Genomic DNA, 15,463 nt, shown 5'->3' on the forward strand with positions numbered 1-15,463 from the left:
CATACAATGTACTTGTTCTTTATCCACAACAGGTGGTTAGAAATCCATAATGGCAGTTTAAAAGCCTCACACTAACTTCTTTGAGGATATGGTAGCACTGGTCAATCTTATTCACAAACTGTCTAAGATTTCGAGACAGGTCTGTTTAGGCTAAGCTCTGACCCTCTCAAGCCGAGGTCGCGCGGCCCGCACCTTCAAGTTTACACCTTTTTTGGGGGTCCCTTTCTTGAGGAACTTTTAATCTATTGTTTGGGAGGGAGGGGCAGTGATTGGTGGTAGGGTTTCCAGCGCACGCGCAGGGTTGGCGAGAGAGAGAGTTAAATGCGGGGACCCTGAGGCCGTACTCCCACACAGTTCTGGTCGCCTTGCCGAACCGCACTGCCTGCCTAGAACCAGCCGTCTGGACTCGTCTTTTTGCCCGGAGAGAGAAGAGTTTTGCGCTTCCAAGATGAACGCCAAATTAGTTCTACTCCTGGTCGCTTCGGTAGCCACGCTGCACTTCTCCTACTGCGAGGGTAAGTCTTTGACGTTTCTTTGACAAAGTTTGTCAGGAATTAAGAGTTTTTAAAGGCATCCAATGCAATTTCTGGGAGGATTTTCAAACCTAGATTTTCAACGTAACTTTTCTGGTCATTCCTTTGATGAAGTATGTTGGATTAACCCTATCCGATAGCATACTCACATCTGTGAGGCAAAAATGAGGTGTAACGGTTGATTGCTCGTTGTATCGAAGACCGGTTCTGGCTCTTTCGTGGTAGTATAAAAATAATGGGAATCTTCATGTAACTTGTTTTTGCTATTTCAAACGCTGAAGTATGAAATGATGAAAATGTGCTAAGAAATGGCAGTAAATGTCAATATCACACAGATTTCCTCATCCAGAATATATTTTTTGCTTTACCGTCCAAAAATTGCATTGGATACCTTGAAATATTAATTTCACAAAGCAAGACAAATCAGAATTACTTTGGGCTTGAAACAAAATTCCCCTTGAAAATGTCAGCAAAAAGAACATGTAACTCCTACAGCCGATTTAAGCTCTCTTCTAGTCAACAACTTAATCATGTCGTAATTTACGGACTTATACCGGTTATCGATTGTATTACAAAGAAGAAAACTTTGTTACGCGTACCACTAGAAAAAGGCACTGTTAGAGAACTTGCATCGGCTGTGTTTCATGTCTTCAAAATCACTATAGTTGTAGTTGAAGAGAATGACTGTCTCAAATTATTATTTGTAAGTGAAAAGTCGCACCTACTACTTTCTGAAAGGTGCCCGGATAGGTCGAACATTCACCACAGTTCAGTAAAAATCTGCACAAATCCCATTCTTTTAAGCACATCTTAAAGCATGCGTAAAGGTTCACGTAAAAGAAAAAAACGGAACATTTACACATTCTTTAAGGTGTGATAAGGATGGAATTTGTGTACCTATACTGTACGGTAATGTAGGGGATAGCCAGACTGTTGAGTCATTGTCTAGGGTAGCTGTTCAATGATCCATGTTCTATTTTAGCAATGTTGGAATTTGTCCAAACCCTCCACGTGCCAGCTAGACATGTCTAGGTATCATGCACAGGACTTTGGCAAGGGACCCAGTAGTGGTTTGTATCCCTTTATGAGTCAGCTGTTGTGTTGGACCTTAGGAAAACAAACGCTGGGAGTTAGATCCTTATCGCCAAGGTCATCTGAGTCTTGTGCTAAGTAGTCGCCTGTTTTTAGACAGTCTTCACCGACACACGCTAAGTAACTGTGTCAGAGATTGGCATCTAAGAGTCTCCGAAATGTGAAGACAGCTGCCACGTCTTGTAACTGTACACCACTAATTGATTACAAGGGAGCCTTTACAATTGCAATGGGTATCATTTCATCTAGATAACTATAATGGCACTTGAAGTTACAAAAAGACCCATTTTGTATGGCTCTGAAAAGCTTTTACCTGGCGCTGCTCCTTGTCAATCATGGACTCAAGGACATGGAAACCTTATCGCTGCAATGTCTTGTTAGTTTGTAGTCCTTGCGAATTCTAGCCATCAAGTATTCAAAGAAGCAAAGGATTGTTCTTTACCGTCGAGAAGTTGTTAAGAAGCTGGTTGAGACAATGATGCTTTTCTGAAAGTCTTTGTAGCTTCATGAGATGAGTCCACAACTACTACCTAAGTTAGTTGTGGATCTCTACCTACCTACGATCTCTTCATCAAATGGCAAAGAAAAAACGCAACATTCCAGTTAGAAAAAAATCTCTGTCTCCTCGAAGCACTAGGATTCTCATCTTCTTCTTCTGACGCCTTTGCTATGTCTGAAGTTGCCAGCCTCTTGTGCAGGTGCTTTACACTGTTCTTTCTGTAGCAATTGCCTTCTCTACCTCGAAGATCGGCTCTGATCTCCATGTAGTAATCCCTTTCAGTTCTAGCCACCCTTTCCTTGTCCTGTCAAATGTGGGGCTCATATGAGCTCTCTTCGCTTGGGAATCGTGGTGATCATTCCCCTTCCATCTTTCTGGTCTTCTCTACGTACCACCCGAGTTGGATGACACAAATCGTGCGTGTATTTCTTTCCTCAGAGGAAGAAAGGATTCTGGCCCGCGTTCGCCGTGCGCCCAAGAAGCAGATGCAAGCTGTCATGCAAATTCAGTGTAGTTGGCCTACCTACCTCGCCTGTAGTGACAATTCCGCCTGCATCCTGCAGAATCAGCGTTGTGACGGCATTCAAAATTGTGCAGATGCGTCTGACGAGGCTAACTGTGGACCTCAAGGTAATTTCTTCTCAACTCAACTTGCTTTTCAAAGTATACTCTCCACTTCTTTGGTTCGAACTGGTGCCTTCCTCTTCTGTTTCTGTTGAAGTAAATGCCTGGTGATGAAGGTGATGGAGCTAGCTTTCTTACTCAACTTTTAGCCAAAAATCTTACGGGTTTTGCAGATTTTATGTCAGAGACTTTAAAGATGGGGCTGATATGAGATACCTATGAGAAACTATTAAAAGCCTTTTCCTCAAGTTTCCCTTCTATTCTGCCTTTTGTGTCGAGGGTATGTCTTTTATATTTAGATGTATGACTAAGTCTAAGAAAGTACGTGGTACAAGTAGTATCCTATGTCGAGGTCTGCCTGTTGTGTTCTAGTGCACCAAGCATATTGTGGCATATTTTTCTCATCTTCAAGCAGATATTTTCGTAGCTGCTACGTAATCATAAGAAACTGGCAAGATAGTATCAAATTGTCCAGACAACATCGTTGATAGAGCAGTATCCAAGAGGCCATCAATAGAATGGCAAAAAGTACCAGTACAAAAAAGAAAGCCCTAGAAAAACGCCAAAAACTCGTCAAAAATATGCCAAAGTCTACGCATTTTCTTGGAGAGTATCGTATTACAAATCTGACCTTTGCAAACCTACCGACCACCATCAGACTTTAGCAATATCACCAGTATATAAGTCTAGACGTCCAAACTGTGATGGCATTGTTTGCCCCAAATTTACTGTTAATACTGATACAAAGTGTTTGTTTACCATTTCGCCTTCATACTTTTGATGTGATGGGTTTATACAACATCGACATGAAAGAACGTCCTTAAGCGTCTTATAAGCCTTATTTTGACTAAACATCTTCAGTATAGAAAACCCCGGGTTTATGCTGTTCTAATGATAGCACAGATGTTGAAAACACAAAGAGGTAGCGTATGCAGGACTGGGATTTAATTAGTTTGACTTCAAAGAGGTCTGTTTGCACCTTAGATGACAAAATAGTCTCAAGATCCTACTGAGAACACCCAAGACGCCTCACATGTTCCTGTCCCTTTTGAAAAGGGACTGAAAAGACAGGAAACGGCAAAGACTGTCTTACTTGTAAGATGCTACAGATCTCTTATATGGATATCCTTGTCGGCAATCCTTGAAGCTTCAGATCTTTCGTTCGCAGGTTAAAGAACGAATAGGCAACAGCTGTGGATATGCTGTGTTTGTGGTTTCATAAACCCCGGAATCCAGTGACCTGTAAGTTTACAAGGTCTCGGCAAGGGGTTGGGGACTGTTTTTATGTAGTCTGGTGCAACAGTTGTGTCGTCTGCGACAAAGTTGACACAATCTCGTCTGTTTTACCACGTTTGGGCTGAAGTAATTTCTTCTACGTTGGTTCTTCCGTTGACATAACAACCTTCTGACCAGGGTCATGGTCTGATCTTGGGAAGTGTAACATATGTCTCCGGTTCGGGGGAACATTTGCTACCAGCTGCCTCTAGTGGTGATGGTGGAAAATCATCTTTGAGAGAAGTAAAAGTTGCTCAAGCAACTGGATAGATTTTGAAAACGACCAGACACGTTTTTCAAGCGGGTCAGTTTCAGGTAGCATCCACTACCTTTTGACAATGGCTGAAAAAAATCATTCTTGCCATTTTGGCTAACTCTTTTCTTAAGGACGAAAGCTGCAAGACTCAAAGAACAATCTTCTATTTGCAGTAAGATCCACACAACGGGTAAGAGGTGCATGATGTCGCCTTGACAATAGACTAAAGATGCCTTCAACGCACATTGTAGTTCTTAAATGTAAAAGCAACTTAATTAGTTGTGAGATTTGCTGAGATAAGCATACATGTATAGACACCAGAATGCCAGATGCTAAAACCACACTGGGCATATCTAAAATATTGAACCACTGAAGGAGTTTTTTTTAAAGACCGGTATAATGGTGAACCTTGAAGATTCCTTCAAGATTTTCTTTTTGAGGCTTCTTAGATATCAGTGTCCAACCACAAACAAGACTAAGGAGACCACCATTCACCTTGTTAAGTGGCCTGCGATATCATTTTCTGCATTGTTGAATCTGTATTGCCATTATTGGCCGGCAGAGTGCTGCAGCTGTCAAAATAAAATACAGCAGACATTCTTCCTTTTGTCTCAGTTTAAGTGAGTGTCTTGGGACCCAGCTTGGCTGTCAAAAGGTTGCAGTTCTTTGGTCTTTGTTCAAATACCTCCATTGGTTCTAACTGTATCTATTTGAAAAATGAAGCGAGCGAAGTCTAATTAATAGTATTACATGTTGAGGGTGCATGACACTTTTTTCACAAAACGTAAGTTAAGAGTTAATTTTGTACTGATGAAGCTCTAATCCCCAAGTAGATCTTTCTGTGGCTGCAAAACAGTATCAAATTGCCACCCGAAGATACCAGTACAGAAACAAAGCCCTACAAAAACTCACAAAAAGTCGTCAAAAACAGGCAAAACCTAAACATATACATTGAGAGTAGCATAGCTTGACTTTAGAAGTTATGTAACAACTTAAACATTTCCCTAAATACAAAAACAAAGTCTGACTTTGTCGAGGAAATCCTAGACTCACGTTGTGGTTTCTTGGTTTGACTTAGACATTCTTTCTGGTTAAACCCGCAAATCTTAAGTGTCAATAAGGCTACAGGTGTTTCCGCCACCTGTCCAGATGAGACATTGCCCATTGTCTCGCTAACAATACAAGCATAAACAGTTGTTCACCGCTTTCTAAACAAAGCAAATCCTGCTACAAAGGCCTAACCTTTCTCTGTCCAGGTGTCAGATAGTTGCGGCTTTTCCCTTTGCTTAACCTTTACTCTAACATACCACCCAGGACGCCAAAGTGTTTCTCAAACTGTAGAACATAATTCTGGTGGGTTATGTGGTGGCTACCTTGTCTATCTTACTGATTTGCCTCTGCTTCAGTTTCCCCTGTATTCTATATGCAGGTTGAAGCAATAGTTGGTCTATCAAATAAGGGATAGAATGGTACGATTAGATAACTTATAGTAAGAAATGTTTAAAATAGACAAGATATTATCATTTTATAACAATCTAAACTATAGTGCGAAGAAGGATCTAAACTGAAATACGTGAAACAAGAAACTTTCAGACGGCATCCGCCATCTTTCTGCAGCTACTGACAAGGTAGTCACATGACCAACAGGTTAAAGGTCAACATTGGTCATGTGACTTATCGAGGGTGTTGTATACGGGAAGTAGTCTGTGGCGGCCTTGGTCGCGGTTGAAGGATGGGGAGGAAACTCTTTCTTTATTGGCAATGACAACAGATCAATACACAGGTTGTACAGCCTGATGTGTACAGCCTCTTTCACTCTTTAATCTAAGATATGTTTGATATTTTTTTCCCAGCCCAAAAGGTGCCGGTGTACGCAGTGAGGCAGCAGCAGGCCCCACAGGTGGTGATCGCCCCCCAACAGCAGAAGGCCGAGCAGCAGCTCCAGCCACGGACCGTGATGATGGTCGCCCCCAAACCCGGTAAATCCCCTTCTCCATCCGTCATTCTTTTTCTTGTTCCCTGTCCCGCAAAACCACCCTTCCGCGTGTGTTTGTTCAAAGTAACAACCCTCACTGCACAAAAATCTATCTTTAAGCACACCTTATAGCATGCGTAAAGGTAGGAATACACGGAACCTTTAGGCAAACTTTAAGGCGTGTTTAAAAAGATGGATTGTTTTACAGTGCATGTCAACTACACTTGATTATGAATAACCTTTCCTCGTGTGTGTTGAATCATTTGTAACAGTTGTGTTCTGAGTTCTGTAACTTTTTTTGCTCCACTGGATCTCAAATTAACATAATATACATACCAATGCAGGTATTGTAAGCTTTCAATGATCAATGTTACTATCAATGAACTGCTACAGTCTACATACAAATAACAGACTATATAACGTGTGTGTCCTGTTCCCTTGGCTTTGCTGACAGCAACTTACATGTAAATCGTTATGTACGGTGGGCTTAGGACAAAATCTCTTACCCCCTTACCCCTTAAGTTCTAACCAGGATACCTTAACGCTTGTGTGTTTCCCCCTCGGCTTTCATTCTTTATATAAGGCAATGGTGACGAGCCCTCTGCTGCCAAGGAAGAGCACCTCGAACCTTACTTTCCCAATCATGACCAACCCGCTATGGTTGTCATTCCCGTTGAGTGTAAGTATGCTGAGCTTGAAGTGCTTTAACCGCGTCTAACATCACTGGTATTATATGTAGTTAGTCTTACATTGTATATGGTATGGTATGGTATGGTATGGTATGGTATGGTATGGTATGGTATGGTATGGTATGGTATGGTATGATATGGTATGGTATGGTATGGTATGGTATGGTATGGTATGGTATGGTTGGATTGATGGAGAAATATTGCCATCTTTTGATCTGCAATTGGTCTGTTGGTAGCCAATCATAGAACCCACGTAAGACAATGTGTACAAATGTTTCAGCAAGAGACTTTGGTTATTGTCTTGACCAGGGGGTTTTGATAGCAAACGTATTGTTGGAGATGCAGCAAACAAAATTTGCTGAAACTTAAACAAGATCTTGAGATTGTCAACGATTCCAAGCAACAGTGACACGAGCAGATCATTTCATCACTGCGATTCAAATAATCAGATAGATGAGTTTAAGACCTTAAGTTTTACGTCTTTTCTTTCTTTGTTTCTAGCGGCCTTGACCGGCTTCGGCCAGGAAATCGGAATGGCCATCCAGGGCTACAACGATGCCTCCTTCGCCAACGTGAACGCCGAACAGTGCGCCCAGCTGTGCATCGAGTCCACAACCTTCTTCTGCCGGTCGTTCGACCACAGCATGGACGGGCAGTGTCATCTCTCCGCCCGCAACAAGAACATGGTGAAGGGAGAGTTCCAGCCCTTCTCCGGGTGGAGCTACTTCGAGAGGGGGCTGTCTGGCGTGTCCGAGCCGGCTGGAGACTTCCCCGCTCCCGAGGGAGCACCTGATGAGGGCGGTGCTGAGCCTGCTCCAGGTAAGGCATCCGGCATTATTGGAGCCTGGTTCTGGCTGGCTACTAGTTACTAGTAACACTTAGCGCACAGGCAATGGCTACTGCAGCACAGTGTATTGCCGGTTCCTCAGTGTTGGGAGACCTCCTTCATGAGCCTAGCCGGTTCAAGGGTTTGAGTACATGTGGTAGTGAGTTCCAATCCGAAACTTGTTGGAAGATAGAAGCATCTGTAGCAGTCCTTATTTAGTTGATTGGTTTATATGAGTCTGGATCCTACAGCTAGTAAATATGCTCTAGGGCATATCAGTAACATTTTTGCGGGCAAATTCTCCTCTAAATGAACCACATTGACATTGGTATGATGTTTAACATTGTAATTTGTTCTGTCTTTTCAGTTGTGCTTGCACAGCAGCAGCAGCCACAGTACGTGATGATGGGCGGTAAGTACATATCTGATGTAGTGTTTTAATCTGTTGTAGCTAGTACTGGTATGATTGCTTGTCTGGAGTAGTGTTGTAGTACTATAGATGTTGTTTAGGCATGCTATTCAGAACCCTAACCCATAGTTTGTTTAGGCATGCTATTTAGAACCCAAACCCATAGTTTGTTTAGGCATGCTATTTAGAACCCAAACCCATAGTTTGTTTAGGCATGCTATTTAGAACCCTAACCTACAGATTCTTTATGCATGCTATTTAGACATAGCACCGTAACTGAGTTTCTTTAGGCATGCTATCTAGAACCCTAACATATAGTTTGTTTAGGAATGCTATCTAGAACCTTAACCATAGTTTCATACCGTATTGTACAAATGCTTCGATCAGAATTAAGTCTAACGATTGAATCCAATGCGTTCCTTGTAGCGAGTCAACAACAAAAAGGGCAAGACGGCAAGCCTCAGCCGGGGCAGACCGTGTACTTGCCCCGCCCGGCAGGTGAGGTTTGCCCGATAGCGCCGGGCTCAGGCGCTCCTTAACGTGTACAGCGCCTAATGCAATGAACGCAATTCTTTCCATTGCAAGGCAATCACAACTTCAACCTCCACCGCTACTACCAAACATCTTGATGGGTCCTACATTGTTTTGAAGTGCTGCGCTGCACTGTGAGCAGGCATCAGCTAACATGCATATCCACCGCTGTATGCAAACCATGGATGTTAAATATAAATTTATTAATTGTAATATTTGCAGTGAACAATGACGCTGTATTAATCAGAATCAAATCTAACTGGAATGATATCAATCTTCTTTGACTATAAATCTTTGCAGGTTCGCGCGCATTATTTAACAAAGAATTTTCAAGCTCATTCTTTTCAATGCTTAATCTTACACCATTGAAGCTGCTATGCGTATGCATGTTTTTTAAGGCATGGCAACTCTACTCTAATTTCGAATCTACTTACATACCGGTACATTGGACATTTTTAGAGGACACTAGGTATTCGTAACAGTCTAGTTTAAAACAAAGTCATAGATGATCACATGAAGGACAAGGTCTATCAATCTTTAACTGCAGCATGCAAGAATGACTTGGAATGGCAAACCTAATGTGACTGATTAAGAACTGCGAAAATGGTTGTCTCCACACAAATTGACTTATCAACATTTGGTGAAGCCAACTAGCACGTAAACCGTGATTGTGAAAAAATGCGAAGTACAAATTGACAAACGACAGGACAATAAGCAAGCAAGAAATAACATGTTTCAAGCAAAAGCAGACAGTTATCTTGTTGACCAATAGAGATGCAGACAGAATGACAATCGCTAAAAACAAAACCTCCATGACATTTCATGGAGGTGATAAGAGGTGACTGGTTAAAGATGATCTATACTGTATAAACATACTTGAAACTTAGTTTTCATGCAACTTCATGAAATTTCTGGTCGTCAAACAATGCACTTTCATATGAATATTCATTTAAATTAGAAAAACAGAAAACTGACCAAAAAAAGAGTCCCAGAGCAGCAAACAGACCGAACTGGAGTACCACAACCTGTATCTGACTGGAAAAATGCACTAGAATATTAATTGAAATTAGAACAACAGAAAACTGACCAAAAAGAAAGAAGAAACAGACAGCAGCGACCGGACTGACGTACCACAACCTGTATCTGAGTCTCTCTGATCTCCCCGCAGCCCCGATGAAGGCCCAGCCCGTCATGGTGCAGGCCCCGCAGAACGTCGTGGTTCTCCCGCCAGTCGTCAACCTGATCTGCCCGCAGGGATTCATCCGACACGACCGGATCTGCTACTCCTTCTCCAGCGCTCCCGTGAACTACACCACGGCTGAGACCGAGTGTAGCGAACTGGGAGCCACCCTGGCGAGCATCAACAGTAGGTTTCTCTTAAATAACCAAAACTCTTACAATTTTGCCCTTAGATTAACCATGGCTACCATCAGCAGTATGATCAAGGTCTCAACCAAAACTTTTATCTCAGATCTCGAATGTCAGAAGATTCTGCTCACAGAATGCGCCTATTTTTTCCAGATGAGAACCAGCACATGTTCCTGTCTGAGTACCTGAATGTGGTGAACCCAGGAGAGAACCACTGGATCGGACTGGAGGACAGGGCCACTGAGAGTACGTCTTTCACTTCATCATACTTTACTGCTTGTAAAGCTAGCAAACAGAATTGAATGACGTCTACAAATTTACTGCTTCTAATAGAGTTGTTTTGGTCATCATCATCATTGTACAAGTCATAGATTATAGAAGGTGTAAAACTAAATGGCATTGACCTCAACGTAGATGTCATTTGGTAAAATGGATCTGATCTTGATACATCAACCTTACACCAGCTCTTTTTTAAATTTTTACCCCGATGAACAGACCAGTTCATGTACTCTGACTCCACCCCGCTGGGCAAGTTCATGAAGTGGGCTCCGGGCGAGCCTAACGACCAGGGCAAGGACGAGGACTGTGTGGAGATGTTCCCCAACGGCGGCGGCTACTTCCGCTGGAACGACGAGTCCTGCTGCCGCGACCGCCACTACATCTGCCAGGCTCCGCCGGGTAAGGCTCTGACTAATCTTTCACTTCGCAAACTTTGTATATCGCAAGAAATAAATGCATCTAGAAGAGCTGAGAGTTAGTACATCTGTCATGCAGGCTCCACCTGGTAAGACTCTGGCTAATCTTCCACTTCCCTACTCTTTCCATATCCAATAATTGTTGTAGTAGTAAAGGTAGTACTAGTAGTAGTAGTAGCAGTGGTAGTACAAATGTACTACTAGTAGAAGTAGTAGTAGTAGTAGTAGTAGTAGTAGTAGTAGTAGTAGAAGTGGTAGTGGTCTAGTAGACTAGCAGCTGCAGCAGCAGAGGTAGCAGAGGTAGCAGTAGTAGTAGTAGTAGTAGTAGAAGTAGTAGAAGTAGTAATAGTGGTAGTAGTAGTAGTAGTAGCAGCAGCAGCAGCAGTAGTGGTAGTAGTAGTAGTAGAAGTAGTAGTACTAGTAGTAGTAGTGGTAGCAGCAGCAGCAGTAGTAGTAGTAGTCGTAGTAGTAGTAGTAGTAGTAGTAGTAGTAGTAGTAGTAGAAGTAATAGTAGTATATATCGTAACAACAATTGGAAAGTTGACTTGTTTTGTCTTTTCTACAGAGAGACGCATCACCTGCTTCTGCCACAACCACTCCACAGTGTGCGCCGATGACGGAATCTGCGCAGTAAGTATGAACATCTCGGAATATCTTCGAGGTTATGATGACTAACATTTTGGTAGCTAACGTCTTAATTGGCCCCTTTAAAAGAAAATAGTGTATATTGACAGTGACTAACGCGCTTCAAAAGATATAAAAGAGATACAAGATTAGGTTTACAGGCAGAACTTTCGGCTAGCTAAAGGGACCGTGGTATTTGGAGGTACCCTACGGAGAGGAGCAAGGGCCAGGTACTAGCCTGATGAGTACATATCAATAGGTAATAGGCAGATAATCTCCAAGCAGATCCCTTTCGGTGGCAACGAAAACAGTATCCATTAGCCAGAGAAGGTCGCCGGTCACCGACGTTGGTGAGGGTAGCGACAAAATACGGCCATATATAAAAAGCTAACGATCATTCCTCCACAACCTCCGCATGGAGAGTTATAGGCAGGATGCTTGTGTCTCTGTTGATTTGTTTTCTAATCTCGGATTTTTTTTTTAATTTTCAGGACTGCCAGCACAACACCGAGGGTGACCAGTGTGAGAAGTGCATCGAAGGCTACGAAGGCTTCGCCACCTCGGGGACAGCCGACGCCTGCCGGCCGGCGCAGCAGCTGGTCGCGGTGCAGGTCGTGCAGCAGAAGAAACCCGTCATGACCTTCCGCATGCCCAAGTAAACACCTCAGCATCACGTGATGCCGCATGGAGGTCGTTGATTTGCAAACCAAAACGAGGCTGTGGCTTTTGACCTTTGAACTAGACAAGATGGCGGAAGAAGAGTGATCAAAACGCGAAGAAATAGATACCACCTGTATGTAGTTTTAAGACGAGAATGTCGTTTTGTTGGAAAGAAATGGAAAAGCAAGTGTATGTTAATGTGGATGTAAGCAAAGCTCGAAAACACAGCTTCTACTCACGGCCTGCATGTAAGGTACCATATTGTCAACAAAGACCAAATAGAAAAGATATCAAAAGGAGATCTAGAGTTTGTCCAAAAGGTGCTACATAAGTTAGATGGTAAGATCGTTTCTCTCTTGTGCACTTTTGCACAACAAGGTGCTTACTTATACAGGGTTTTTAACACCAAAGGATGAATTTAAGAATAGGTGTTTGAAGTTGGTGCTGTATTTGATAAACCAATATACTGATCAAGATTGTATCGTCATCCGTGAATGAACTTTCGATGCCAATAGGGCAATCGTTTTGATGTGGTTTGGATTTTAAAGTATTAAGTAGGTAAGATGTATCAAGTTTGATCTCATAATGGTGCTTCAACATCTCAGGCAAAACAGTTTACAGGTAAATTAACTTTTAAAGATACATATCACACAAATGAAGTTGTACAACTACAGTTGATGTTAACATTACTTGTATTCGGAAGTAGGCATTATAGCTTTAATTGTTTTAAATTGAGCACGTTTTCCCTTTGAAGTGGTGAGATTCGCTTTTCTGATCGACTCATTTGCTTTACTGCTTGGTGGTTTTAGGTGCCCTAGGTGCGCTGTTGTTAAATGTTAGAGCTATTAAATGATATGATTTCGATGCCTAAAAGAGTTGCCACGTTGACAGTGTTATTATCCTTGAGATATGCACGCACGAAAAAGGCCGAAGGCCGCATTTCATCCACTGTACCTCGTTAATTAACTTTCACCAATAAATGCTTCATGCTTTCGTAACTTTCTTTGTTGTGATCATTTTTCTCATGCTACTGTTGGTAATCTTTAACCAAGTGCCGGAATGGAAAGATTTTTTTTCGCATCTGAGCATTCACATAAAAAGAGTAGACACAAGCATAATTTGGTTGCAAAGATGAATTATTATAAACTGGTTCATTGTATGAATGATGAGCATATTCTGTATTTGTAAATTTATCAACAGTGTACAAGACAATGAAGTACATGTCAATATAGCTTTTGATCCAAAAACAAAAGCGAATTAGCGAATTTGATATAGCAACAAATGCCAATTTAGAAGCAGCTAAGTGCATTTGGTTGCAATGCTCTTTACAAAAATAATCAATTTTTCTGATTGGCATATTCTCAGATTTATAAGATCCCAGTATGTACCTTTGTATAATTTCTTAAGACATAAACAACTTTTCTAAATCAAAAACAGTAATGCAATTAGAAGGTGTCAGATTTCCTACCTAGCTCTAAGCTTAATGAACTACCCCCTTGTATCAACACACCAGCAAGCTTAGACTTGTTTGAAAGGTCAATGTTTAGAATACGTAAGTTAAAACATTAAACATGTCGGCAGGGCCTTGAGGTATGGTCTGTCTGTTTGATCACGAATTCTTAACAACAAGCTAACTAGCGAAGTGCCACAGAGGTAGCAAACAAATATGGGAGAAAGTATGTAAAACATTACAAAGGTAACAGTCACTCAAGCAGCTGGATATAGATTTTGAAAACGGTCAGACGTTTCAGGTAGCATCCACTACCTTTCGTCAGTGACTGGTGGCTGACGAAAGGTAGTGGATGCTACATGAAACGTCTGGCCGTTGTCAAAATCTATCCAGTTGCTTGAACGAGTAACTGTTAGGCCATACCAATTTAATTTGTTGGTTCTGGATTTTTTCACAAAAGATATGAAGCGACAGGGCGAAAAAATAGGTCTAGACACCCTATTATAGCTCCAAATGCAATGATAGGAGACTTTAAGTCAACACAAAATGGTGGATTATTACTTAAACAATGAATTTTGAACTTTCAATCAAACCACTGCATTGATAGATGGAAAAATTGTAGGAACTAGGAAGAAAAGGACTCAACTGTTGGGGGCAAAATATGAGCATTTTGAGTTGATTCAGATCAGGAATATTTTTTTTTCAAATCAGAAAAAAATGAACAAGCGAATCCGCTCATTGCCTGGATGTCTAAACTTCATGAGCACATCTAAAACATTATTTCTAGATCCTGCACTACGTAAATAGAATTATCAAGGCTGCATGTGGATGTTTTTAAAGGAAACAAACCGGGACATACAATATACACATTGGCGGCATTCTTTCTCAACACTGAGTACTTTGATACAGCAATTGTTTATACACTAGGCAGTCAAGCAAGGCAGCAGGAGTACTTACATAGATGCTTGTTGATATTTCAGTCGTCACTTTGTTTGTTCTCAGGCACGGTTCTGGATAGTCCACGCGTATCCAGAATCGTGCATGAGACAAATATTTAATCTACGTTCTTAATAATTACGCGGAGAATATCCAAAACCGTGCCTGATCCTAACCCTATCCCATTCACGCTTAGAATTATTATTAGATAGATACTGGATAGGGTCTGGATACAATAGACCGTAGGCCACAGCAAGTACATTTTGTGGAGGACATCCTCTGCAGACTCTAAATCTTATGTGACAGGGCGAAAAAAAAGGCGGGCCCCCCAAAAAAAAGATTCCTACATTTTCAAATTTTAGACATCATAAATCTTGTTAAACAAGAAATGATACCTATATTGTGCTAAGTTTACCACTAACTGTTACAACATCCATTTGTCACTAAAATACCTTTGACAAAACAATACACCAGAGCCTTGTCTTGTCTACCCTCTTTATGTTTATCTGCCATACATGTTCCGGCATGGCAAGACATGCCATTTTACCCATTTTCGCATGTTGACCGGTGTCAAAGGGCAACAAAATTTCTTTTTTGTCCCCAAAATCAGGCGAAAATCAATGCGCGCGCTAATGTCATCCATAAAAATTACTTGCTGTGGCCTTACCAGTGGAAGAGCTGCTGGAAGCGTGACGTAGCCAGGCTCTTGAAGCGGCCGGTTGAGCAAAGCTCTTTAACTGTTTGGAATGAAGGTAAAAAGGCGGGAACAGATCAGTAGATTTGTGTATCTTACGCGTCTCTTATAACATCCAGGTTTGTTTAGATTAGTGGCTAGCAGTCGCGACCGTCTGCACCTGTGCCTCACAGGCTTCACCCTAAAGTTTACAATTCTCCTTCTCCTCCTTAAGGCCACAGCAAGTAATTTTTATGGATGACATCAGCAATTTTCGCCTGATTTTGGAAAAAATACAAGAAATTTTGTTGCCTTCTGACGGTGGTCAACATGCCGAAAATGGGCAAA

General features: G+C 41.7%; 1 protein-coding gene across 2 annotated transcripts; it reads left to right on the plus strand.

Moving 5' to 3' along the window:
- The first annotated feature begins 338 nt into the window (after positions 1 to 338).
- Positions 339 to 13,010, plus strand: LOC109468989. 2 transcript variants are annotated; one of them, XM_019767373.1, is made up of 11 exons: positions 339 to 515; positions 2,563 to 2,754; positions 6,133 to 6,258; positions 7,445 to 7,762; positions 8,137 to 8,181; positions 8,605 to 8,676; positions 9,878 to 10,075; positions 10,231 to 10,323; positions 10,573 to 10,755; positions 11,338 to 11,402; positions 11,888 to 13,010. In XM_019767373.1, the coding sequence occupies exons 1-11, from the start codon at positions 449 to 451 to the stop codon at positions 12,053 to 12,055; spliced, it is 1,527 nt and encodes a 508-aa protein (XP_019622932.1). In that variant the 5' UTR covers positions 339 to 448; the 3' UTR covers positions 12,056 to 13,010. The 2 variants fall into 2 exon arrangements, with proteins under 2 accessions (XP_019622932.1, XP_019622934.1); XM_019767375.1 differs by lacking the exon at positions 8,605 to 8,676.
- The last annotated feature ends 2,453 nt before the right edge of the window (positions 13,011 to 15,463 follow it).

Source organism: Branchiostoma belcheri, unplaced genomic scaffold (assembly GCF_001625305.1).
Source record: "Branchiostoma belcheri isolate BF01 breed outbred unplaced genomic scaffold, Haploidv18h27 scaffold2, whole genome shotgun sequence".
In the NCBI taxonomy this organism is placed as follows: Eukaryota; Metazoa; Chordata; class Leptocardii; order Amphioxiformes; family Branchiostomatidae; genus Branchiostoma; species Branchiostoma belcheri.

Excerpts from the sequence above, each read along its gene's own strand:
- LOC109468989 (XM_019767373.1), top strand. The coding sequence starts at position 449 with ATGAACGCCAAATTAGTTCTACTCCTGGTCGCTTCGGTAGCCACGCTG. Across the intron at positions 6,259-7,444 it reads GATGGTCGCCCCCAAACCCG|CGGCCTTGACCGGCTTCGGC; the intron begins GTAAATCCCCTT and ends CTTTGTTTCTAG. Across the intron at positions 11,403-11,887 it reads CCGATGACGGAATCTGCGCA|GACTGCCAGCACAACACCGA; the intron begins GTAAGTATGAAC and ends TTTAATTTTCAG.